This window comes from Camelus bactrianus, chromosome 23, assembly GCF_048773025.1.
Source record: "Camelus bactrianus isolate YW-2024 breed Bactrian camel chromosome 23, ASM4877302v1, whole genome shotgun sequence".
Taxonomy (NCBI): Eukaryota; Metazoa; Chordata; class Mammalia; order Artiodactyla; family Camelidae; genus Camelus; species Camelus bactrianus.
The window spans coordinates 19030075-19057827 of NC_133561.1; the positions used below are offsets into that span (position 1 = coordinate 19030075).

Here is a 27753-nt window from a genome sequence, read left to right on the forward strand (position 1 = left end):
AATCAGCAAGAGCAAACTTCTGAATAGGGAAGAGTCAGTGAGATATCAAAGAAGTTGGAAGAAAAGATAAGCAAGGTGATACAGAAGGAACTGATTTCAGGGGAAAAAAAACTTCATTAATTTAAAGAGCATTGTGCCTCAGACAAACTTTGGGGCTTTAATGTGAAAAACCATATATTTTTTAGAAGGTCTTGAAAACATTTTTATTTTGCTTTCTACTGAAGTGTAGTTGATTTACAATGTTAGTTTCAAGTGTATAGAAAAGTGATTCAGTTATACATATACATACATATTTTTTTCAGATTCTTTTCCATTATATGTTATTATAAGAAATTTAATATAGTTCCCTGTGCTATACAGCAGATCCTTGTTGTTTATCTGTTTTATATATAGTAATATGTATCTACTAACCCCAAACTCCTAATTTATCCCTCTCCTGCTCTTTCCCCTTTGGTAACCATAGTTTGAATTCTATGTCTGTGAGTCTTATTTTTGGTTTGTATATAAGATTTGTATCATTTTTTTTTAGATTCCACATGTAAGTGACATCATATGATATTTGTCTTTCTCTGTCTGATTTATTTCATTTAATATGACAATCTCTGGGTCTATCCATGTTGATGCAAATGGCATTATTTGATTCTTTTTTATGGCTGAATAATATTCCATTGTGTGTGTGTGTGTGTGTCTGTGTCTCTGTGTGTGTGTGTGTGTCTGTGTGTGTGTGTGTGTCTGTGTGGTGTGTGTGTGTCTGTGTGTGTGTGTGTCTGTGTGTGTGTGTCTGTGTGTCTGTGTCTGTGTGTGTGTGTGTGTGTGTGTGTGTGTGTGTGTGTATACACCACATCTTCTTTATCCAGTCACTTGTCAATGGACATTTAGGTTGCTTCCATGCCTTGGCTATTGTAAATAGTGCTGCTATGAACATTGGGGTGTGTGTGTCTTTTCAAATTATAGTTTTCTCTGGATATATGCCCAGGAGTGGGACTGCTGGATCATACAGTAAGTCTCTTTTTAGTTTTTTAAGGAACCTTCATACTGTCCTCCATAGTGGCTGCATCAATTTACATTCCCACCAACAGTGTAGGAGGGTTCCTTTTTCTCCACATCCTCTACAGCATTTATTATTTGTAGACTCTTTAACGATGGCCATTCTGACTGGTGTGAAGCGATACTTCACTGTAGTTTTGATTTGCATTTCTCTATTAATTAACAACATTGGAGATCTTTTCATGTGCCTGTTGGCCATCTGGATGTCTTCTTTGGAGAAGTGTCTATTTATGTCTTCTGCCCATTTTTTAAATGGGTTGTTTATATATATATATATAAAAAAATACGTGTGTGTGTGTGTGGGGGGGGGTGTGTATAAAGCTGTATGCGCTATTTGTATGTTTTGGAGATTAGTCCTTTGTTGATCACGTCATTTGCAAATAGAAGAGTACATATTTGAATTTAGATAAAATCTGCATCTCTGGGTCCCATCTGTAACCATCTCAGGAATATGGCAGAGTGTAGCCTTTGTTTCTCATCTGTGTTTCTGGGATTTCTTTTTTGTTTTTGCATTTTATTCTGTGTGTGTTTCAGTTGGGTTAGAAAGGTTTCATTCCTGCTCAGTACTGGGCAAAATGTCAAGAATTCTACTGATGTGTATATTTATAAGAATTTTACACTACAGAACCCAAGCGCTCAGAGTACGAGCAGGAAGAGGTGAGGGGGTGTCTCTCCATTTCCATATTAGGCAGGTGTCCTTTCCAACAGAGAAGGCTGAGCCATTTTCTCACAGCAAACATATCTGAGCCACTAAAGAACCTTATAACTTGGTTACCTTTCATTAGATGGGCATTTCATAGGGCCATATTTAATAAGAATAAACATGTAATATATAATATTCGTATATGACATATCTTGAAATGAACTTAGGCACTAGAATGTGAGAACTGGGATGAATGTGAGAATTAAGGAAGAGTATTGTTGGAATGATTCCTTCTTGAGGATGAGATTGAATATTTCGTCTTTTTTATTTTTAATTTTTTGAGATACAATGTGCATAACATAAAATGTTCCATTTTAACCAGGACAAATCAGTGGGGTTTTTTTTAAAGTGTATTTATAATGTTGTGCAACCATCATCACTATCTAATTCCAGAACACTTCCATCACACCAAAGGAACCCCATACCTGTTTAGTGGTGACTCCTAACTCCCCCTCCTCTAACCCTTCGGTCACAACTAATCCACTTCCTGTCTCCAAATTATGTCTGAGAATGAATGTTTAGAGGGAATTCCTGAATGCTGCCACAGCAACATCCCCTTTTGTCTTGGGGACAGTGACGGGTGCAGAGGCAGGATGGCGGACTGTTTTTGAGGCTGGGGCCAGGGGGAGGGTCCTCTGTGCAGTTAGTGACGGCCGTCCGGGCAGCAGGTAGGAGCTCATGTCTGAAAGCAATTGGGGAGCAACAGAAGTGTGCCCAGCCTCCTTCCGAGGGCCATACCCTCAAACCAGACACACCTGGTCAGGCAGCACCTCAGTTCCCATGAGAAGCCAGGAGCCAAGTGCTGAAATCGCAGAACCTCAGCGCTCTCCCAGTCTGATCATGAAAATGTCACCTACTTCCTTCTGCCTCCAACAGTGACTCCTGCCCTGGGAGCCACAGCCGAGTGTGAAAGGCTGATATGCAATGCTCCAGGCCAAATGACAAGAGGTAAATAAATCCTGCTTGCCCCAGGGTGCACCACTCCTGGAGGAATGGAGGAAGAGTCAGCCTGTCTGTTGGAGCAGGTCTCACAGCCATGAGATCTGTGTGCAATTGCCACACTTGTCATACTTAGTAGATAAAAGCTCTTCCCTGGGGATGTTGTTCTCACAGAATTCTCCATTGCTCAGGCCAGCAGCACACTCATCCTGTCTCAATCAAGGTGGCATAAAGAGGGAGGCCAACCATGCGTATCTGTCATTGGGACGATTAGCCCTTTTGACAGTAGATTCCTCTTTGAAAGGCTGGCTCTTACAAGTACCTGATTCTCACCAGGAAATAATTTTCCTGTGTCTATCAAGGGCAGAGAAGGATGAATGTCCTTACAGGGTGTGATCCAGAAGTTCACAATAGAATCTGTGTAAATATACTGAAGACACTCTGGTAACCTATGACCAAACAGAACCCAAGCCTCTGAGACACAGAAGCAGGGTAAAGCACACTCCATTGTGCACACAGTGAGCGCGTCCCAGTGCTGCCTCTCCTGAGTCTCTGCTTATTTTTCTAAGATCAAGAGAAAGGCTTCATTAATTCTGTTCCTGAAAGTGTTCAGAGAGCCTGACAAAAGGAAGGTGAAGCTAACAGGAAGCACCTCTCCGGGAAAGCCGCTCAGTAAGGACTTAGGGAGCAGTGTGCGCAGCACCGCACCTGATCGCTTTCTCATATGGGAAGGAAGAGCAGAGCTGGGAGCGCAAAGAGGCTCAGTCCAGCTGGAAATCTGACTTATCTGCACCTCAATCTGGGTGTCAAATAGCTTTTTACAACTGGGTAGATCTCTCACAGTCAACACGTTTGGTTGGAAGCAGTGTGGTGTCATGATGTAAACACAGGGAGGACCTGGGAGCGGGAGCCCCATTCATTCCCAGCACCATCCACCTCCCAACCCTGGGTGCGTCACTGATGTCAACTCCTATAGGACCACAGGTAAGTGCTGGGCTTTCCACATAATGAGTCCTTACTCGATGCCTTGTTTAGTTCCTGAATACGTAAACAAACACCGTTCTTTGTCACTGAGAGACCTACAACCCAACTGGAGAAGGGGGCATGAGAGAAACAAAATAGGATATAGTGCCATCTTGTTATTTCAAACAATAAAGATGTGGATTATAAAGCGTTCAGTATTATCAATCTAACTGAACAGTTTTAACTTACAGTTGGTTTTAAAATTTCAGATATAACTGAGAAGCTAAAAATTACTTGTAATTTTGTGAAATGTGACCATGAAATTGTGAGTATGAATATGTTGCCTCAGTCCCCAGAGTGCAGCTAAACCAGGGAATCCTCATTCTGGGAAAACAAAACAAAAACCGTAACAGTTTGAGCTCTCCCTGACTTTTGTGACCTGACATTTGTGATGGTGTGACATTGAGAGAGAAATACAGATTCATAAACTGTATGTCTATCATAAACAGAGGTCCACAGCCCAAAAGCAAATTTTGAGCACTGTGGTGAGTTAGCACTGAGCTGCAAGAAATGTTAAGAAATCTCTAAGAAACCGTTCCTGCCACGAGCATCCCACTAGCTCTTTGGCTCTCTGCCCACAGCCCATGGGAGTTACCAAATGAATAGAACAAACGTGGATTCATATTCCCAGGATTCTGAAACTCAGGGAAGGCATCAAGGAGGAGGCAAAACCCACATCTGGAAGGCAATGTAGGAAACCAGTGTAACGGACCAGGGTGGGGTGATGAAAGCCCCAAAGGGGACAGTGGATGTGGAGAGAAAGCAACAGATGCAGGTAACATTACAAGGGGAAAATTGGCAGAACGTGGTGATAGGCTGAAGGTGGCATAAGCAGAAGAAACACAAAAATGATGCTGAAGTTTCTAACCTGAGTGGCATTGTCACTTGACATCCTTGAATTTCAGTTTTTTCATCTACAAAGTGGAAATTAAAGACATCCGTCCCTATCAAACTCATAGGTTTGCCTCAAGGGAAAGAGAGTGATCATACAAAAGTGCCCAGAAAAAGACAGAAAGAACTCTTGAGCATTCAAGAAGCCCCTAGCTGGATTCTTTAAGTTCCACTGTCTTTAAGGGAAGTTTCCCTTAAGGCCCAGTGGGAGACAATCAACACACAGAGGGGTCAATTATACAAAGAGAAAGAAAGAGAACTCATGTGGTCATTTGCTTAATCTTCCAACTTAAACTCAGTTTCCAACGATGAGGCCTCATGCCTTTCCCGGAGGCCCCATCACAACACTTATTCACTGACTACAAGGAATATTCTTCACCCCCAGCCAAACTCTCTTAATGCACCTGAAACCTATTTCTCATCTTAACCCAGTGAGCATGGAGCAAAATGAATCATCTCCAACATCTTCAACCTGGTAGTAATTTCCAACTTCCTCTGGCTCAGAGTAGGGAAATCACAGAACTTAACCTCTAGTTTTAAAGTCATTCCTCTTGTATCAGCTCAACTCAAAAGCACAGCTTCGATGAACAGCTGTAAGACTTGGAGATCATGAAACCCTTGGGGTTATTTATTATTCCCCAGATCCCTTTACCCTTGCTGTGACACTAAGTGAAGAGTAGAACCTGAAAGTGAAGACACAAAATAAACAAATTCTCCGTGACCTCAGTTTCTTTTAAGAACTGCCTCAAGGAACCCCCATGAGATGCTGGACCCCAAGGACCAGAGGGTGTTGTCACTGGTCCAGACCAACAGCTGGTCAATAAACGCTCACTCTAGCTCCCTGTTCCCTTTGATGCCTTTCCATTAAGCAAGGGAAATGCCTCTAACTCTGTGATGTTTCACATGCTTTCAAGCCTTTTAACAAGACTTTGAGAGCCTCTGTCCCCTTAGAATTCTAACCCAAGACAATTTAGGTGAAAGCTTTTGAACAAGGACTGATGACAGAGAACAGAGAGGCAGCGTCACATTCCCCCACAACTCCATCCTACTTGCACTCTTAGTATTTAAAGGAGAGTCCTGGGAATCAGCTGCACAACACCCTCAAATTTTGCAGAGCTCAGCTAATGGGAGCCACCCAGCAATCGGCCAGTTTTTTTTCAGAGTTTTTCATCGTGGAGCACTGAATCACCAGTAAGGGTTGGCTTGAAGAATATGAGAATGCTCTCCCAACCAAAACCTGTGTTCTTGCCACAGGTCATCCTTGTCTGCCATTGGAGGCCACCATAAAAGGTCAATGTTTGGTTGGGGGTGGGAGAGGTCACTTTGAGCCATTGTCTCTCTCCCATCACACCCACCCTGCAGCCCCCAGGGATGGCAGGGAGGAAGGGCACTCCAAGGGGGAGTGGCAGGGGAAGGCTAGTCTGCCGCCCCACCACTCGGGAAGGTAGGACTCCGGGGCCACGCTCTGTCCACCTCTGGATGCTGAAAGGTTGTCCAAATAAGAAGACTAGGAAGCAGCTCACAAAAAGCCCAAAGCAGCCACTTCTGTGGAAAAGCCCATGTAAGGAAAGCTCTTCCCCGATGGAATAAATCAGGAGCAGGAAGAGCGCTGCCATGTCAGTCTACGTAGCAGCATCTGGAATATCTCTGGGGAAATATTAACCGCAGGCCTTTGCGGGTCAGCTTACTTCTACCGTCTGGTCTGCAGAGACAGTCAGTGCTGACTGGGTCCTGAGACAGGAGCCACCTGATTAATCATCATTTGCTACTTCTGACCCTTTGCCCTGGCTGGGGGGTGGGCTGTGCACTCTGGGGAGCCAGGATATGAGGGTGCATACAGCCATTTTAACTTTGACTTGGGCTCTTGGCTCGAGTGCCGCTAGAAAGTGGCATGTTACATTTGAAAGCTTCTGCTTTGGGGGAAGAGAAATAATTACTTTTCCTTTTTTCAATCTTAGCACAGCAATGGTATTTTTTGGTTTGTTATTTATTCCCTCATTCACGTATTCATATTTTACCTTATTCCAGAAAAGATTCTGTCCAGTGAGCACAACTGTCACCTCATTTGCCATTCACTTGCCAGGACCCAGAAGGAATGGAAGCTGATGGGTAGCATGTGGGGCTCTTGGGGTGGAGGGAACACTTGGAAAGAGGGGAGGCAAGTGGGGTGAAGGCTGAACTGAAAAGAAGGGAGGCACCTCTGCCAACTGCCCTCGTCCCCGCCTGAGGTGAAAGGGGCTCACTGACTTCCTGGAGGAAATGCAAAAATAATCTGCATGAAATAAGTGTGAGCATCTTCAAAGGAGGGCCACAGAGGCAAATGAGGTTATCTCCCTTGTTCCACGCAGATATAGTTCCGAAGTGAAATACTGCTTGGAAGTCCTGATGTTATGCCCTTAATTTCTCATCTGAGCAAGAACATAATACATTAAGGAACAGGGCAAACAACTTGTGAGGGTTCGTCATTCCTGACAGTGACATCTCAATTAGCGTAACCTTTCACCACAGTGAACCCCCCAAGCTGTGGGCATTCTAACTGTGTTATTTACAACATTATTCTGGAAAGGAGACCATTCCCTGGAGCCTGTGACATCTGCCGCGATGGGAGGGGACGTGTGTGCATCGTGAGGTCTGGGTTTCTACAGAAGAGCCTGTTGATGCCTCACCTAAAGATACACAGTTAAGGTGGTCCTTCTCCCATCTTTCTGCATTACTGCAGACAGGACCCAACCCCAAGCGTTCACAGTGCTGCCCCTCCTCACAGCCGGTAACAAAAGGTCAGGGGATGCAATTCCAGCACTTCGTGCTGGGAGCAAGAAATGCAATCACAACCAGCTTCTGCCCTGGAGGAGGTCTCAGCATAGAAGAAGAGTCCAGAAAGCAGACAGTCCCAGCAGAGACAGGAGGGAAGCGCACGTGCACTCTGCCTGGGGAAGAACGGTCCACGAGTAGTTTGTGTGGCCTGGATGAGGGGGAAGCTCATTCTAGCAGAGAGAATAGGTGCACAGACTCGGAGACACACAGGGTCTGTTAGGGGACACAGACTTCAGTGTGGCTGCAGTGCTGGGTGGTGGCATTTAGGGGTAGGAGTGAAGTCAGGAGCCTGACTGGTATCTGGCATTGGATTGTGCAGAGCCTAGCGTGACCTGCTTAACTGTTTAATGTAATCCAGGGTACTTAAGTGTAATGATCGCATTTGGAGTTCAGGAACATAATTCTGCTGTTGGAAAGACACACTGAAAAGGGGGCAGAACTAGGAATTTGCACTGACCTGGACAGAAAACAGAAGCCTGTGGGCCAGTCCTGGGAAGGACCAGGGGTCCAGCCGGGAGGGTGGGAAGGAGGAAGGACAGGTTCGACTTGGCACTCAGGGGGTGTCTTCAGAAAGAGAGTGGCATTTAATGCAAAGCACTTGAATTCTGCTGATTTCTACCATTCATAGATTCCTTTCAGAATCCACCACTTCTGACCTTACATTCACTCCTTGAACACACATACTAAGTGCCGTTTCCTGAGCTGGGTAGGGGAGAGGCAGCAGATGCAGACCGCCAAGGCGATGACTATTTTCAAATTCTCCTGAGGAATTCCCGTCTGATGGGGAAGATGGACAAGTAATGACAACACAACGGGATCAGTTTGTACAAAGGGGCACAGACCAGGGTGACATACATGCTACCCCAGTGCTCTCAGGGACATCTCCAAGGGCAATGGGTCATCCAGGCAGAGAGCACAGGTGCCGGGGTCTTGACCTTGTGCTAACAGGTAGGTTCGTTAACTGCGTTGACAGATGGGAAAATGACTAGTCATGAAAGACAGCAGAGGAATAAAAATTGGCAACAGAGCCTCGAATCCCTCAGCTGAGACAACTATGAGATTTTTGGTAAATTTCTCCCTGAAGATCCCTTTGAAACAATGTGAAGGTCTTCCTATTTTAAGGGTAAAACCTAAGAACTGCCATTCTTTGCCAGGCTATGTTTTTTGAAGAGTCTGACTGTCACATGACATGCAAAAGGTTAAAGCCACAAACCAAGTTATCTTGTGTCTAATCCTCTCTGTAGGATTTCTGACCTCCCCCCAACCCCCACCCCTCTTCCCTTCCTAACCTCCGGGCTTTGTTCCTGAAGGCGGCCACTAGCACACGGGGAAGGTGGTTCGGGCCAAGTCTGGCAGAGGACACAGCATGTGGAGTACTGATCTGCCAGTCTGACCTGGCCCCTCCTGAAGCTGCCCCGTCAGCCATCTGAGTGTGCCATGGGGATCACAGCAGCCCTGGGGGAACAGCTGGATGGGTGGCAGGAAGCTTGTGATGCAGGAGGACGAGGCTGCAGAGCTGGACAAGCTTTCACGTCCCCGCTGGATCCCTCTGTGACTAGGACACACAGGTTTCTGCCTCATCTGTAAAATGCCCTGGGGGTCTGTTGGGAGGAACCGGTGGGCCAATGAAACTATATGTAAATCATAAGGCACCCTGTGCCTGCCACAGCTGGTAAGAGGTACACAGATAGGCTGTGTTTCCAATCACACCGTCAGAGGCAGCATGAGCTTCACGCAGGGCCACCGGAGCTGAGAGTCGAGCCAGAGCTGACCTGCTTGACCTCAGGCATGTGATTCTCTGTGCCTGTTTCTCATCAGTAAAATAGACGATTTAAATTAGTTAATATACATAAATGTATTATGTATGTAAATGAGCTAATGTATGTGTTATGGGCTGAAAATCTGTGTCCCCCAGAATTCACATATTGAACCGTAACCCCTCGTGTGATGATGTTTGGAGGTAGAGGTTTGGGAGGTGATTAGGTCATGAAGGTGGAGGCCTCATGAATGGGATTTGCGCCCTTATAAAAGAAGCCCCCAGGGAGGGATGGAAATGTTAAGTATCTTGATTGTAGTGGGGGAGGGGTATAGCTCAAGTGGTAGAGCGCATCCTTAGCATGCACAAGGTCCTGGGTTCAATTCCCACTACCTCCTCTAAAACATAAATAAACAAAGAAACCTAATTATCCCCCCTAAAATAAGCAAAAATAAATTTAAAATGAAGCTTACATTGATTGTGGTGGTGGTTCCATAGGTGTATACATCTATCAAAATTCATCAAATTGTACATCTGAAATATGTGTAGTTTACTGTACAGAAATTATACCATAATAAAGTTGTTTAAAAATTTTTTTAAATAAAAGAAAAATAAAAGAGACCCTACAGAGCTCCCTTACTTCTTCCACCATGTGAGGACACAGTGAAAAGACGGTCGTCTATGAAGCAGGAAGAGGGCCTTCACCAGACATCACAACTGCAGCATCTTGATCTTGGACTCCCAGTGAATCGGGAGAAATACATGTGTGTCATTTAAGCCACTCAGGCTGTGTATTCTGTTACAGCAGACCCAATGGACTAAGACAGTACATAAATGTATTATGTATGTAAATGAGTTAATGTATGTAAACATTGTTATGGGTGTTATGTGTGTCTCATGTATGTAAATGAGTTAGTACATGTAAACATACTGTGTGTATTGTGTATGCAAATGAGTTAATGTAGGAAACGTACCTGGTATGCAAATGAGTTAAAGCATGCAAAGCACTTAGAACAGCACTCGGCACAGTCAGCACTATGTAAGGATTAGCTACTACTATTATTACACTGGAAATGAGACTATGCTCTTCCCTTTTTAGCTGGGATTCAAAAATCAATGCAGAGTCAGAATTACGGAAAATGGTTCAAGCGGTTCTCTCTGTGGTGACCGCCCCTCACTCCAGCTGTAAGAGCAGTTCACTAACTTGGTTTGTGAGAGCGGGTGACCCTGCTCTTCTCGTTTCAAATCTGCTCTCCTCCCGGGAAGGGGAGCGTTACATGCCCCATGAGGCTTCCCTCTGCATCTGCGGTGGCTCAGCCTGTTCCGCACACATCCAACTCCCCTCCTCCATTAGCCACCTCCTGTCACTTTGTGCCAGCACCATTGCTGTTACATTATTCACAGGCCAAGATCAAGCTGGAAATCGCTCTGTGCTGCCGGGTTTCAGCACTGCCTCCTCCTGTCTGCCCAACGCCCCTCAGGATAAACAGCCACCCACAGCGCCCAGGGCGACTGGCCTCTGGGGGCAGCACTTGGCACTTCCTTAAGGTGCTTTGGTTTCTCCAGGGGCCACCCTCTGTCGTATCAACCAAATCTCCCATGGGACCAGAAGGACATGGCCTGCATTATTCCTGAGCACAGCTGCTCCCTTTGGGGGCTGTGATTTTGAAGATGAGACCACGAAGTCCAGAATCTATTCTCCCCAGAGCACCGGGGAGCCTGGGAGAGGCCAGCTGGGTGGAGACAAGGTCTGTGTGCTGGTCATGATTGTCTGAGGAAAACCCTGTCGGGACAGGGAGTGAGGGGCGGTGGGAAGAGGGAGCTGGCAGCTGAAGGGAAGCGCGTCTTCACAGGAGACGGCGCACCTGACAGCCGGGGTAACAACCCGAGAGGCCCACGTCAGATTTCCTTACGGTGGGAGAGACTGGCAACTTGTCAGGTTTGCTTTCCCTGTTCCCAGAAATTTCCGGGGTCCCAAGTGAAGTGAGATGTCTGAAACCTCTGGAGTCTGTGAAAGCAACACAAAACCCAAGGCCCCTCTTTGTTGCTCTTCCAAGATAATTACAAATAGAATATGATAAGAGGATTAACATGCAGTGATCTCTGAATTTTAAAACAGATGTCACGGCAGAATTAAAATAATTCAGCTACATTTTCATTTCTAAGGAAAGAAATGAAAGAGTATGTTGTCGGGCGCAGCATCACATGTGTGGCTCAGCAAGTCCCTCTCCTCTCCTGGTTACAAGAAGAGCTCTTAAAAGGCAGTATCTACACTTTGGTGGGGGGGGGGGGTATTTGCATCTCCTTCCAAGAGGGGAGATGGCAAATAGGAGATGCTCAATGAGTTGAAGTAAGAGGCACCTGTGTATTTCAATGAATATATACATATATATACATATATATAAAGTGAATAAGACACCACCCTTTCCTCCACAATCCATGGTCTGTATGGGGGCACATGCATGCACAGTGCATACACAGTACATGCACATGGTACGAGGGGGACAGCTGCAGGTGGCAGGTAACCTGGGAGCTGGGCCTTGAGGGGTGAAGAGCATTTTTCCAGGCCAACAAATGATGGAGGTTGAGTATCCCTGGCAGAGACGAGAAAGTGAACAGAGAGGCACCATGAAGGGCCTGGCACATCAGTAACACATGACATGGCAGGAAATCTGTAGCCAAAATGTTCCAAATATTGACTGAAAAAAAATCAGCCTAACTAAGAACAAATCAAAAAAACCCTTGCTACTCACTGTCCATTTGGTAGTAAAGACAGATTTCCTTAAATTTTAATTTAAGTACTATGAGCCTGTATACCCAAAGGCTTTAAGAAAGCATACACTAGATTCCAGTGTGTATAGCAGACTGATGAGTGGTTTTTCTCATATAATCCAACAAGAATTCTGCCTCAACTCCTGTCAAAGTATGGCGAGCATCTTCGGTAACACGGAATTGACTAGACAGAAAATGCATGAACATACCCTCTCTCTTTATCGCCTCCTCCCAAGCCTGGGTGAGAAAGACACTGGGCCAGAGGAATTCTGAGTGACAATGCCATGCATTTTGCCTTACAAATAAATGTGTCCTCTAAGCACTATGTTGTTACCTGAGTAAATGTTAACTGAAATGATTCAATCTCAATGTTCTGAGAGGGCCGGGGAGACAATGACACAGTGGGCGCCCTGTCCCTGCAGTGCTGATCTCTGGTCCCCAGTGAACACACATTTATCCATCACCGACTGCGTGCAGGAAGGGCTGGGCATGGGCCTGGTCAGATGCATGCCTGTCTTCAGCTCCCAGGGTGAAGGGAAGGGGGCCAAACTCAACACAGCAAAGTAAACACTGAATTGGAGGCCTGCAGAGGTGTGGGGGGACAGCAAGAGGCCTTAGAAGCTCAAGGGAAACTTCCTGGGGAGAATAACACCCACATTCAATCCTAAAGAAGAAAGGTGAATTAAAAGCTGAGGAGGAGGATGGGGAGCATGGCCAAAGGCCTGGAAGTGAGTGCAAGTGCCTTCCTTGCAGCACAGAAAACCATTCACTGGGGTCTGAGGGGGTGGGGGGCAGGCAGGGCTGGAGGGCAGGGGCAGCCTCCTGCAGCCGCCAGTGAGTATTCTGGTTTCCAATAAGCTCCAAGGGGAAGCCATACGATTAGCTGGATAGGAGCTGGGGGAAGAATCTGGGCCACCGTTCACACAATCCAGGCTCAGTCCCCAGCTGGGCTGGGAACCACTCTTGTCCTTCACAAGACGATCCTAAGAAGCTGCAGGTGGTCACCCACTGTCCCTGCATCTAGGCAGTCATCCACTCCATGTGCTCTGGCTCTGATCCTAGGGGCCAGTTTTCTAAGAATCAGAGGCCTTCTTAGTATCCAAGATGGATTTCTTGTCCTTGGAACCCAATGTTGCCAGTGACCAGCATCCTAGTAATAGCTGCTATTACTGTCCCCAGTGTCACCCCTCTGTCCCCTCATCCTTGGAGGGCTGTTGACTATATGCCTCATCTTTGGTTGGATGGACATTCTCTGAGAATGGCCTCAATTTGGACCTTGACCCCAAAATACCTATATCTCACCTGTGCCTCTTCCCCTTAGAGTTTTAAATCCAAGTTTGAGAACTAAATATGAACTCACATCCCCCATAACCATCCCTTGAATAGCCATCTAAAGCTTCCACATCCCTGGATCATTGAGAATCTCAGTCCTAGCCTTTCCTGGTCCAGAACCTCCCACCATGTCCTGAGCTCCACAGGGCCCACAGCAGGCTTTTCCACAGCCCACATCTGGCTGCATGCCTTGCTTTCTCCAGCAGTCACTGAAGATTTGCTATTACCCTGTGAGAAAGTATGATTACTTTCCCCATTTTGCAGATCAGGAACTCAAGGCCCACAGAGACCTTTCTGCTATGGTCTGAATGCATATGTTCCCCTCAAATATATATGTTGAAATCCTAACCCCCAAAGGTGACAGTATTTGGAGGTGGGGCCTTTGGGAGGTGATTATGTTGGGACGGTGGGGCACTCATGAATGGAATTAGTGCCCTTTTAAAGAAGCCCCAGAGAGCTCCCTTGATCCTCCTGCCATGTGAGGACACAGTGAGAAGTCTGCAGCCTAGAAGAGGCCCCTTACCAGACCAAGCGATACCCTGATCTTGAACTTCCAGCCTCTAGAACCTCGAAATAAATTTCTGTTGTTTATAAACTATCCAGTTGGTGGGATTTTGTTACAGCAGCCTGAACAGACTAAGACGCCTCCCTAGGGTCACATAGCAAATGAAGGAGAAGAGCTGGGATTCTGATGCATGTCCTCTAAGTCCATGTTCCTTCCACCACACTGCACAGAGCTTCATGAACTCATCATGCTACTGGTGGTGATGACAATGGAGAAAGTAAAGATGGCAAAAGCATCCTTCTGGCTTCCCCTCGGCAAAGAGATCTGGATTCTCTCTCAGACTTCCAGTTCGAGTCCACTTAAAATCCACAGATCTGTTCAGATTTTCTGCTGACTGAAGATTAATATATATGAACTCCAATTATTGATATTATCCAAGATATTTGGAAAACTCTGAAAACCTAAAAAAACCCAACACTCTACCTGCTTCTGTCCACATCACATTGCTGGTGTCTTCTGCACAGTGCCTGGTATTGCTGAGTAAGTACTCAGAAGTGTTTGTTGAGTGAGTGTTACTTGAGTGGTATTGGGAGTTAGAACATGGCCTAGATTGAGACAGATGTCACTTACCACCTCCTTCCAATTGTATGTTTCATGGTGTAACTCTTTGATGGGATTAATTTGGGAGATGACACCCTTCTGGTAGTGAGTCCCACACTCCTAGAGAAATGTGACAGCCATGGTGAGCCACGGTGGGAGTGAGGTAAAGGAAGAAACAATGCATTTTCATGAAGACTAATATGCTGAAATTTGGGCATTTTTGTGCAACATTTGTTCTACAGAGTAAGCAGGTTGTGGCCAGCACTGGTGGGTAGACATGAGACTATGCATCCGGAATCAATGCTGCTGCAACCTGGAGATCTGACTGGGGGCTGCATCTCTGTCTCTTCGGAGAGAATCACAGACTGTCAGGGCTCACCTGCCTCAGAGATGCCGAGGTCCTCCTCCAAGGTCTTAAAGGTCTTAGACTTTCTTCCCAGTGCACATCTCCCTACTTCACTCCCTGGGCTAACGGCTGCATAGTCTCTTTTCTCTAAGCTCTCTTGCATACACATTTCAGTCTTCTCTCCTAGACACGGCTAAATGATGGTGAAATAGGGGGTCACAAAATGAACTCCTAAAGAAGTCCTCATCTCAAAAGCACATAGTAAATCCTCAGTAAATACTGATTGGGTTGCATCTAAATATGAGACACAGCATCTCCTGCATTGGTCTCTCTTCCTAAATGCTCGCTGAGCCTTCCTGAAAATCTCTGAAAGTGCAGAGAATAGCCTTCTCTTGTCTGCTCAGCCTTCCTGTAGGGCAGCATCTTCTACTTGGACATGATCCTCCTCACTCCAACCCTGACATCCCAATGGGAACAAGTACTTCTTTACATCCCACAGCCAACTGTGGCCAGCCCTAGCTCTTCTCTGGAATTTTGAGCTTAGAGCCAGAGAAAAGAGGGGTGAAGCTATAAGATACAATACTTTAGAGCTGTCAGCAGCTGAGGGAGGGGAAAGGCTAGTCTGAATGGAAGAATGAAGCCAAAATGTGGGAGGAAGCATAGACAAAAGACAGAGAATGAGATTCTGGAGCACTGAGTGGATCCCAGCTCCAGGCCTCTCTGACTCTCCAGGGCATGGTTCCATGAGACACCAACATCCCTCCAGTCATTTCCTGTTTCTGACAGTTTGAGTTCCTGTTGCTTGAAACTAAAAACACTTCCAGTTAATACAAACCCCTTTCATTCCCCTCCTGTCCCCATTCCATCCCCCTTCCCCATTCCAGACTATACCACCTTGGAGCACATATACTTTTCAAGATAACTTCAGAATCTCCCTGATCATCGATGCCAGTCTCATATCTTAACAGGGGCATTCTCAAAGGGAGCTGGGCAATACAGGCATTTGGAAAGGTAGGAAATGTCTCCCTTGGTGGCAAAGCAGAATGGAGAAGGCAGAGGGGACAGAGGAGCATAACCCTGGATGGTACACAGCTTTCTAGACAAACCTGAACCAAGCCCCTTGCTTCAACCCAACTCAGACAGGAAAAGTACAATTTCCTCATCACATCCTTTCAGGGGAATTCTGTCCACAAGCAAAGGACATAGGAGTTCTCTTAAGAGAGAGTCTGTATCAATACTAACATTTTGCAAATGTCACTGTGATTCATTCATACGAGGTGATTGCAGGGGAATCAGGTAGTACATCCAAGTGTTAAAAATGGAACAAAAGTACATCCTTCCCTGCCTGCTGCACTATCAGTTGTCATCACAGTGCAATATGAATACTTTAGGAATATCACAGTGTACTCAGTAAAGAGGAATGAGGGGGAAGACTCACCAGGAAGCCAATTATCTTGCACAAATTTCAGCTGTATCTGCCATGATAAGCCAGAGTGATGATAATAATAATAGGTATTTTTAGTTTGAGTTGTCTACCTAAATAATGATTTTTAACCCTTTCAAATAGCAATTTCTGGGATTCTTAAGGGCAGCGACCATTTTGAACACATCTGTGTATTCCCAAAGTCATCAGCACATAGTGGGTACATAATACACATCTTTTGAATGAATCAACAGAAAGACACATGGATGGATGGGTGACAGATAAGTGAGAGAGGTATGGAATAGGCAAAAGCAGGAAAAAATCATAAAATCACTGTTCTACTTCAGTGTCTTTCAATTCAAGGAGTTCTATACACCTGGCATATGGCTAAGCATTTGGGGGGATATGAAAGCAGTATAAACCAAGACCCTCACCCTCCCACAGACTAAACACTCTGTGGAGGAGATAAATGATACCCATAAAACAATGAGAGCAATGTAAAGTAGTACATGGTTAATGAGAAGAATCTGTGCTGGGGCAGTACAGGGTACAAAACATCAGAGAAACCAGGGAGCTGGCTGGGGGAACAGATCCAGGATGCTGTTGAAAGGAGGCTCTTAGCTAGATCTGGAAGAGAGGGTGGGTGTGGACACAGGAGACAGAGTGGTCCATGATGAGGGAAAATTCAGAGCAGAAGCCAGCCAGGGAGGAAGGTGGGATGGGTTCCAGGAGGGCTGTCTCTGCCAGCATCATCCCCGCAGGCCATAGCTCAATACACACTCACAACATACTGATTAAACCAAAGTCGAAATTCCAACATTCCTTTTGTCTCTGAGATGGTGCTCTAGACACAGAATTCTAATGAAGCACCCACATGGCTCAACAGAGTCTAGAATGGGGTTCACTGCCAAATCAGCTCCAGGGATCGACCCTGTCCCCACCTCTCTCTGACTCGGAGTTGTCAGCACTCGAGTAGGGCTAGATTACAACGGCCTTTTCCCTCACGGAATTTAGGACACACTGACAAAAACCGTTTTGGCCTTTAAAAAAATCATTTGGAATATTAGTTTACTTTCACTGGCTTGTGTACTGCATGGAAACAGGAGCTACAAACGGCAGTACATACAGCTTTCACTACAAAGTACGACGGTGACAGTTACGAAGCTCTCGCGGTGGGTGGGACGCTGGCTGCAGGAGGGTGGTCTGGCTCCTGCTTTGCCTGCGGTCACCATCCCACTAACACAGCTGTAGCATGACAGCCACAACGTCTGCTTACTGAACCTTTTCTGAAGCCAAAGGACAACATATGAAGTGTGCAGAGAGATGACACCAGGTAGCCGTCTGGGGAACAAGTCCCAAGTCCCAGAACCAGGGCTCCCATCCCAGCTCCACCACAGACCAGGCAGGCAAACTTGGGCAGGTTCCTCACATCTGTTTCAGCTTCCTCAGATGTCAGGTGGGGGTAATCATAACAGACCCTTCCCACAGATGTGTAATGAGGATTTAACAAGTTAATACACATGGAACACTCAAAACACTGCCTGGCACAAAGAAATGGCCAATCTATGTTGTCTGATTGAAAAGAATACTGGAAACAAAGATGTAGGGTGTGCCCAACCACCCTGAAAAGCCAGCTGTGATGCCTCTGGGGAGTCTCTTACCTTCTCTGAATCTCACCTATCAGCAGGTCCTCATGCTCCCCCCTGCCCACCACTGCCCACCTCCCAGGGCTGTAGTAAAGATCCAGGGAGACAATGTGGGTGAAAGAGGGTGTAAGCCACAGGCCTTGTACAGATGTGAAGGATCATCATAGCAGTATGGGCAGCCAGGTCATGATTCCATCCATCCATTCATTTACCTAGTGTGACGGTTAAATTTCTGTGTCAATTTGGTTGGGCCACAGTACCCAGATATTCGGTCAAATATTATCCTAGATGTTTCTGTGAAGGCATTTTTTAGATGAGATGAAGATTTAAGGCAATAGACTTTGAGGAAAGCAGATGACCCTCCATAATGCAAATGGGCCTCATCCAAGCAGTTGAAGGGCTTAATAGAAAAAGACTGACCTCCTTGGAAGAAGAGGGAATTCTGCCAGCACTCTCTCCCCTGGGTCTCCAGCCTGCCAGCTTCCCTGCACACTTTGGACTTGAAAGCCTCGATAACTGTGTGTGTTCTCTCTCTCCACACACACACCCACACCCTGTTGGTTCTCCTTCTCTAGAGAGTCCTGGCTAATACACCTACTGTTTACTGAGCGCTAGCACAGGATTCAAAGGAGGGCAAGAGAGACACGGCCCTGCCCACGTGAAGCTTACAGCCAATGGGAAACCATTAAACATAAAAGGATGGAGATCAGTTATCCACAGGATGGTGAATGCAATGAAGAGAAACTTAGGGTGCTATGAAAGCATATAACAGGGCACCCAACTGGGGAAATCTTCCTCAAGGAAGTGGCATTTCTGTGCATATCCCTGGGATGGGCAAGAACCAGTCAAGCAGAAGTTTAGCAGAGAAACAGCGGGACATGTAGATGAGAGCAAGCTTTCTGGGCCAGGTGCCTGTAGGGTGCTATTTCTACCATGTTTTATAGAATGGGGGACAGGGCGCGGGGGGAAGGCAGACCAACATTCCCTCCTCTCTAATCGTCCCATTTCCAGTGATTTTTAACTTTTCACTGCTTTACATGACAACACAGCGCACGGAGCATTTTATTGATTGGGTTTTTAAAACTTTGCCTTTCACGTAGTACAAACATGGTGAAATGTTTTCTCAAAATACTTAGAATGAGGAACAGGTCAAGCTCATGATGACAGGATGACCCTGCCCCTCAGCTCCTCCGCGGGCTAATACTTTCCCAAAGATCCTTTGTCCTCTTTCTCACACTCAAGGGTGGGGATGGGGTGGTGCAGGTGGCCAGGCTGCTGAAGTAAACAACTGTTAGGGGAAAAAGAGCCCTCCTTTTCTGCAAAAAAAGAAAAAGAAGAAAAAAGCCCAAAAGGTCCCATAGAGATAACTTCCTCTGGGCTTCCTGTCTGAGGCTCAGAGAGAAAGACCCAACAGCAACTCGTTTAACAATGATTGTGAGTGTGTTAGAGGTTTACAAATTGGTTCCACTCTGCCCCATCCCATGCTCCCCTCACACTCCACGGCACATGTGACTTTTTCATGGAGACATGACCGGCTCCCAGAGTCTCCTCCATCTGTACCCTCTAGAACCAAACTCACTACATGGTCTCAATCCTCTGCCTTTTGCCCCATGCTGGCCTGAGCTGCTCCAGCTAACAGCCTGTGGGTCTTCAGATACAGAGAGGGTCTTAAACACAGCGGAGGTGTGCTGCTCTGGGGGCGAAGTGGGATGGTGTGGGGGATGAGCAATTATTACAGGGCCCTGGTGTGAAGTCAGGCCACCTGGGAACGTTGGATGGAGCTGGCAAGAGTGCTCCTTCCCACCACGTGATGTTGTGAGTTCAGACTCCCGAAGGTGTACAACGGAACTGACAAACCTAAGAAGCTAGCACTGGGAAACAGAATGATTTTATCTTCACTGTTTCCAGTAAGAACAAACCTCTGATTAGCTACAGCTGGTTCAGTGCTCCACTAATACATCCACCAAATATTCATTGTTGGTGGCAAAGAGATCTCAGCTGAGCCGCAAATGGACCTAATTTCTACCTGAATGGTTACCTGTAGCATGGAACACAGAGGCAACACCAAGGGAATGGGAAAAGCAACTTGGAAGGAATTTTGTCCCTAGCTCTAAATCTACTGCCATGGTTGTATTTCTTGTTGTTTCATCTAGAAAATCAAATATTCAAATTCAATGCTATTATATAGAGGTCAGTGTTGTGGACTGCTTGTTTGTGTCCCCTCCCCCAAATTAATATATTGAAATCCTAACCCCTGACATGCAGGTATTTGGTGGTGGTGCCTTTGGGAGGTGATTTCGTCATGAGGATCGAGCCCTCATGAATGGGATCAGTGTCCTTATAGGAGCACTCGTGCTCTCTATGGTGTGAAGAACAACAAGAAGATGACTGTCTGCAAACCAGGAAGGGAGCTCTCACCAGACACCAGATCTGCCAGGACCTTGACCTTGGACTACACAGACTTCAGAATTGACAGAAATAAGTTTTCATTGTTTCAGTCGCCCAGTCTGTGGTATTTTTGTTATAGCAGCATGAATAGACTAAGCCTTACAGAACAGAGCTAAGACAAACTTGTAAAGCCACATGAGAGACTGCAGGGAGTCCTACACGTGGTGGCTCTGAGGAGTCAGAGGATTTGTATTTCAGAAACGATTTAACAATCTGAAGCAAAATATGTTTTGCTTTTAAGAATGTATCAGAATGATTTCCCCCCTCCATAATGATACATTTGAGTTCAATGAAGCATTAGAAAGGAATTCAGATGTTTTGTTATGCTAGTCACTGAGTAGGCAAGAATAGCATTTCCTACTCTGAGGCACAAAGGACAACTTTCTAATTAACTCAGCAGTTCGGACTCACCATTTTTTATAAAACATTACTATCAATCCCATTTTAATGGGATAATTATAGCAAATCATGATTAACTTTTCTTTCAGCCATTAGCAGGAGAAAGACATAGAAAGATAAGATGTTAGAAATGTTAGCTTAAAATATACCTACCATTCCCATACTCGGTATCAGTAATTGTCTAATCGTGCTGAGCCTGACTAAAATGTGATTTTTGGACAAAGAATGATCAAAAGCCCTATTCTGGCATTATAATCCATCTTATTGCCCTTTGTTTAATTGAGAAAGTGGCATTTATTCCAGAGAGAATTCCCTCATTTTATCTCATGTTTTCATTCCATAAGTCATGATACTAATTAGGGATTACAGGTATTCCAGGAGGCCCCAAACCTATCCTCCAATTATGATAAAGGTTTATAGCCTTTCAAAAGCCCCCTTAGAAAAAATCATCTTCTGCCTCCTACGCAAGTATATGCATGTGTGTGCATGTACATGTACACACCCACACGCCTACCATCTCTACTTAATACCTAAAAAAAGAGTCATAGAATTGAAGCTGAAAGTCACAAAATGGGGGGAAAGATTAAGAATCACTCAGTCAACTTCTGCCTTAAAGTCTTCATGACTTTCATGATCTTTCACACCCCAAAGCTTAAACTTTCCATCTTCTCTCACATAAATGGGTTGATAAACTACTCCATCTTGTTGGGCCTCAGTTTCTTCATATGCACAGTGGGAGGACTGGGTAAGACGGTCTTTGGGGAAATTCCTCAGTGAGGGATGCTGGCAGCGCTTGCTCATTGCCAGGGTGCAGCACTAGGCAGCATCTTCTCCCAGACGTCGCCCTCCCAGGGCAACTCAGGTGCTGAGGAGGGAGTAAGCAGTACCAAGGACCACTAGGGCATTGTAATTTACATGTTCTTGGTGTTCCTGCCTCATTATAACAGCTCTATCTTGTAGGATGGATTCTACCTAGTGTTGAAAGCCCAGTTTGGATGTCACAAGCACTAAACAGAATTATGTAAAAATGTTTAACTTTTTTTGAGTGTTCTATTTACATAGGCTGGCACTGAAAGGCTCCAAAGATGAAAAGAATAGGATTCCTTTTCTCAATAAGTTTAAAACCTAGTGACAGAAACTGAAAAGGATATTCAGCAAGAAACTGAATGCTGGTTTGCCCACACCCATTTCTTGGGTGGTATAGCTGTAGATGTCAGTGTCTGGAAGGCTTCATGTCCCTGAAACTTAAACCAGAAGGTTTTCTGATGACTCAGCTCCTTACCTGGAGCAGACAAAGGACGTTCATAGAATTGGAAAATGTAGAATCTCCATTAGAAATGGATGTAAAATTCTCTTCCTCTTTCTGTGCTCTGAAAGCTACCATAGCAGACCTGGGGTATAGGACGGGAGGTAACTACAGGCTGCAGGACCAAACTGCCTCCCTGCTTACCCAGGAGTCCTTTCATACAGTGCGCTCCGTGTAGATATTTCAGGCAAAGAAAGCCAGAAAACGAGTATTTTACCTTTAGTAATGTGCCATTCTATCAGAAATCTGATGTAATTAAACAGGAAATGTGCTGCTCCTTCTAACAACGAAGCCAACAGAAAATTGTATCTATACAACTTGATCAATTGTATTAAAGGCAGTCACACTAATAATGAAGAACAAAAATGGCATTGCACTTTCCTTTACACGTTTTACCATGACTTTTCTGTCCAGTGGCCTTTACTGGAGAACATCTTCCTAATACTTTCCTTCCTTTGCAATTAGGAAGCCTGATAAATTCATGAGGAATGTGGCAGAGGGTGTAGGGAAAAGTCCCTCCCCATCACTTAGCTATTCAGGTAAGTTCCAGAAGCAGCGCAGCCCTCCCAGCAGCGGCACCTGCATTTCCTGATCCCTGGGATGTGCAGTGGGGGTGGACAGACTCTAGGACAGGAGTAGACACCTCTGCCTGCCAGGGAAAAAGAAACGTGAAGATTAATGAGTCAGAACATTTTCCCCAAGTCTCCTTTCTCTGGAGATACAGGGTGGAGGAGGGGTCAAAACAAGAAAGAGCTTAGTGGACTCAACCAAAACCAACCGAGCACAGAAAAGAACTGTAATTAGAGAGTGGAAGGTCACACAACTTTATTTCCCAGAAGAGCTAACAATTCAATTTACAAAGCTATCAGGCCAGCTATCCTGATGAATGTGCATATATTATTTATGCAGTCTTTTTCTTCCTACCCCCTCAAACACCACCAAAATGGAGAGCTCACCATTCCTTTCTACTGTCTGTAAGTGTTTAAGAATGGAGTAATCACTGGTGAGTAGTGGGATCCAGAATTTCACATCATATTTGAATACTTTAAAGGCTGACTCAAGTCTTTCCTCTTCTCTCTGCGAAAGCTTCAGGATGAGGAATGATAGTGAAGAATGCTAATGAGGAATTTGATAATTTGCATACAGTTTAAATAAGCCAGACCTTGGTGGGCTGGAAGGCATGACATTTTCCCCTTGGTATAACCTGGCATCACTTCCTAAACAAGAGAGAGCAACACCAGCCATTTCTAATTGTTGAATAAACAAATAAGAGCTACATTAGTACCTTAAAAAAAAAATCCTTCCTTTTGAATCATTCCTGGAGAATATGAAGGAAAAGAAGGCTCCTTTCCCCTTCCAGTTTCATGTATTCCCCTTAAGTAATTCTTCCAGGAAGAGGAGAATTAACCAGTTGATTGTCACCATCACCAATATGATGGTCACCATTTTCACTCTCACCTTTACAAGCATGTATGCATCCACGGTGGGGCTGCAGAGCCATATTCAGAGTGAGTTAAACAGGTAATACGCTTTGCCCTAGAAGCTTGTAATCCAACACTAAGTGCTGTGACATTAATCTGTGACACACTAACAAATGAACCTTAAACATGGATGTTAATTAATTGTGCAAACAAATTTCATGAAGAGCATTTACTGACTTAGGAGAAGGAACCATTTTCAAACAGATTAGCAGTATCATTTACCTAAAGCCAAACCCATGAAATATAAACAGGGACTGAGCTGCTTTGATCCACTCATTATCTTTATCTATTCATTAACAGTGTCTCTGCATGACCACTTAGTAGCATTGCTTCTTTATGTAGCTTGAAAGTAAGACAGTTACTTTAAGTAAGTAGGTGATTCCAACTTTTCCTTAAGTCAAATTGTCCTTCATATTGGTATGAGTCAGTGAGATGTCCAAGACTGCCTGTTGTCATGACTAGATTGTAAGGGATGTGGGCACAGGCATTCTGTCTGTCTGTCCCTCACTGCAAGCCTGGTGCCCAGACAGGGCCTGACACACAGAAGTTGCTTAATAAATATTTGCTGTGTGCCAGGTACTGCTCTAGGTGCTGGAGGTGCTAAGATGTTTCCTGTGTTGCATGTGTGCTGTGCTTGAGATCCAAGTGTACTAAAGTTAACCTCAAGTTCCTCCATCACCGGGGCCCCCAGAAAAGCTTTTGCCTCAAGAAGTGCTCAGTGGCCAGCAAAGACTCTGGCTAGAGGGTAGGGGCAGCTGCTGCTGGAAACAGCCAGGGGTGGGAGGGAGAGGGAGTGTGGGTGGGTGTCTCTGAGTGGCAGTGTATCCACCCTTGCCAGTCACTGCCTTTTCTGGACCATGACTCTGAGAAAGGCTGGGTGTCCTTTCCACAGGATGAAGGTAACTGGCTCCCAACTTATTCATGGCCCTATTGTATTCTTTCTCCACCCAAATTTTTAAAGGTCATGTATATCCAGCAGCAGCCCAGTGAGATACAGAAAATAAAATGTCTTACAGGTCCTGACTCTTGGCTTGACTCACGAGGCACGGGAACATCTCCTGCTCTCTTGGGACCTACCTCAGTTTTCTTGTCTACAAACAAGAGGGTAGCTCTAAAGAAACCCACCAAGGCCAATCCACAGGTCTCCCAAGAAAGTCCTTGGGTGCTTGAGGCATGAGAAGAGGGGCTGGGCTGGGCTGGGCTGGCTCCCTGCCCCCACCTCAGGAGACTGCAGCTCAGGTGAAATAATTAAGCTGTTTCTGGCAATTCAGTCAAGATTTTCTACTTCAAAGGTAATGATTTACATACAGCACCAATTCTTTATGTTCTATATTAAACTCCACTGTATTTCTTTGAGATGCTAATATGTAAATTATGCAAAAGAGCTCAACTGACCAGGGATTTTTCCATTTGGGCGGGGCGGGAACTGCAGCTCCTCATTAGAGTGGAGTATGGGGCAGGGTGGGGGGAGCTGAGTCTGGGAAATGGGACTCCGCTAAGTTCAGGGCCACGTGGCAGAGGCAAGGCCTTCTTGCATCCTGTGAAGCGGATGCTCCTTAGAGAGAGGAGGCAGGAGGGCAGAGATGCTGACGGAGCTCTCGCTCCAATCACACACAGGTCTTCAAGTGAAATATATGATTACGCTGCCTTCCAGAGAGCACCCCCTCGCGCTGTCATTCCTCTCCACCAATGTCCCCAGCCCCGCGCTCAGCAGGACAGCTGCCATGTGGCCACTGGCCAGACAGAAGTCATACCTGATCTTATCTTCTGTGATACCCAGCCTGGGGACCCCATCCTTGACACACTTCTTTGGACTAACACTTCCTTGTCCTTCCTGGCTGGTTAAAGTTACCCTCTCCCATTCTGAAGAGCACATTGGATTGCAAATGAGTGGGAGGGATAGCATATTCCATTGAAAAATAAGTGTATGATTTGCAAGCTTTAGTTTACAAATGAGCATAAGGTTAAATGTAGTTATACCTGGTCCTAGGCTGCTTATCTTACTTGTAATTATACTTCAGTCTGGCCACTACATAGAGTACACCATGAAGTCAGATGGCACTAGTGCCCTCCAGACGATGCTGGTGCCAGTGCTGGGTCATCCTGGCAGTTAACACTCTTCCTGCTGGCTCAGCCCCTGCCTAGTGCCCAGATCTCCTTGTCTCAGAATTCCAGGGAGAGGGGTCAGGATTGGGGAAGGAGGGCACAGAAAGCCCTAGGCTTGGGGCCCAGGCCCATCTGTATCTGAATCAGCCCTTTCAGGAACCACAGACTGGGTCATTGTTATAAATGCCGGAAGACAGTTCCTTATGTGGCTCATTTCAAGGTGTCCTAGACAGAAGCATATTGGGGTTTATGAGTGCCCAGGTTGGCTGATAGCCTGGTACCTCTTTAGAGTGACAGCATTTAAATACTGGCTCACATGTACTCAGAAGAGAAGGAGGATGTCTCTCAGAGCAGAAGACAAGAGGAGACTGGAATGGCAGTTTGATGTCCCTTTGTCCAGGGCACTTCAGCTCTGGCATTAAAGTTCCAAACTCCTCAGCAAAACCAAAGTCCATGTACACTTAAAAATGGTTCAGAAGGTAAATTTTAGGTTATGTGTACCTTACCACAATTAAATTTTTTTTTTAATTTTAAAAGTCCCACAGTTACTTGTACCCACCCATCTTAGAGGGCAGCCTATCAGCCATCCGTTATGAACATAACATGCCCCCATGGGGGTGCCGCGACCCTTCCTCAGCTGCTCCCACCCATGGGAGTCCTGGTCAGATGGTTTTCTCCATCACCTTCCATGGCCAGCGATGCTAGAGTAGCCCTTGCAGACTGAGCCCAGGCCACTGCCCTGCTGCCTTGTTTCCTGCTTTACCTCTGGGCCTGGGAAAGCCCTGCCCAATGCCATGGAAAATTCCAGGACTGGATGCTGTCCATTAGAATAAGCATCACTCTATTCAACATAATCTTAAAATGCAAACACCGTTGAAAAGAATGATGTAGCAAATTAGCACCTTCCCAGTGGGTGGTGAAATTGGGGGTGGGAGAGCATGGAAGGGGGCAGGGGAAATCCAAAAATGAGAGAAGCACGAAGGAAGAAGGGCAGAGGGCGCCAGGGTGAACTCCAGAAGGACCTCTGAGTTAAGCTGAGGCTATGAGCCTGGGAATGACCACGTTGAGGGTCAAGGAGAAAGGGAATCAATATCCTAAAGAAATAAAACCCTCATCTAGGATTTAGCAGCCAGTCCCTTCAGCAAGACCTGCAACTTCCCAAGACGAGCCATGGTAAGTAAAGGGACTGGCAAGATCATTTGCATCATCCTACTTCTGATGAAAGTAAAAGAAAGAAAGCAGCCACCTCTTCTTTAGCTAAATGTTTCTATCAGTTCCAGATTATTTACCAATTGAAGAGTAAGCCATAAGTTACTTCATGCAGATGTTTCTCTCAGAAGAGAGAGTTTAGAGATGACATTTAAAAACTAAGTTATCCCAAACACAGCTGGGCAACGTCTTGTGATGCTGTTCTGACACCTCATGACAGTGTTCCTCATCTCTGAGGATTTGTAAAAATTCAAAATTGCATTTCTTGGCTAGAATGGCGCAACTGAAAATGCTCCCCAGAAATCCCGTCAGTGGTCTGGTTCAAAAGTAGAAGTTGTGATTTCTCTGAAGGAGAGAAAAAATGAAAATGTCACCAGGAAATTACAAGGCATCTTTATGTCTTATTCCTGTACTGAGTCTCTTGGCCTCCTGCCTCTGTCTTCCGTCTTGTGTTTTGCGGTCTTTTCTTTAATTGGTTACAGTTCTGTCAAATAATACAAGGCTGGGGTCTTTTCTGCCAAAATCAAACTGGATCTCCAATAATTGGAATGTCTTATTTACTACTGAGTACATATAACCAAAGAAAATTTTACGGTACTTCCAAACGAATTTCACTTTGTCTCCTTTCCTCCCTGTCACCTTGTTTTCACAAGCAAACCGAGCCCTCATTCTCTTCCTTCCCCGGATGCAGGGCCCCACGCACGTGCGGAGCCAGCGCCGAGACGCATGGTGCCTACCTTGCCCAGGCCTGGCGTGTCCTTCACCTTGTTAATGGCCCTCAGCAGGCAGGGTGGGGCTGGGGGAGGGGACGTCTGCAGGATCCCACTGAAGCTGGTGGCAAAGAGGGGTGGCTCGGCAGCAGAGGAAGTGGAAGGTCGATGTTTCTTCTTCTTAGAAGATAGATTTAACTTCTGGGCAGCTCTGAAGGGAAAAATTCAGAACAAGCTCAATAAAGGAAAAAGTAGGGTATCAGATATACTAGGGTTGCTTGATGTTCCTTCTCTTAA

The 27753-nt window shown here is 45.6% G+C and overlaps 1 protein-coding gene across 2 annotated transcripts in view; it reads right to left on the reverse strand.

Annotated features, from left to right (window-relative positions):
* KIF26B (kinesin family member 26B) overlaps window positions 1-27753 on the reverse strand; it is a 428220-nt gene that overhangs the window by 99086 nt on the left and 301381 nt on the right. For both annotated transcript variants that reach the window (XM_074351720.1, XM_074351722.1), the window contains one exon: window positions 27484-27667. In XM_074351720.1, coding sequence (XP_074207821.1) covers window positions 27484-27667 — 184 coding nt within the window. The remainder of the gene's footprint in view (window positions 1-27483; window positions 27668-27753) is intronic.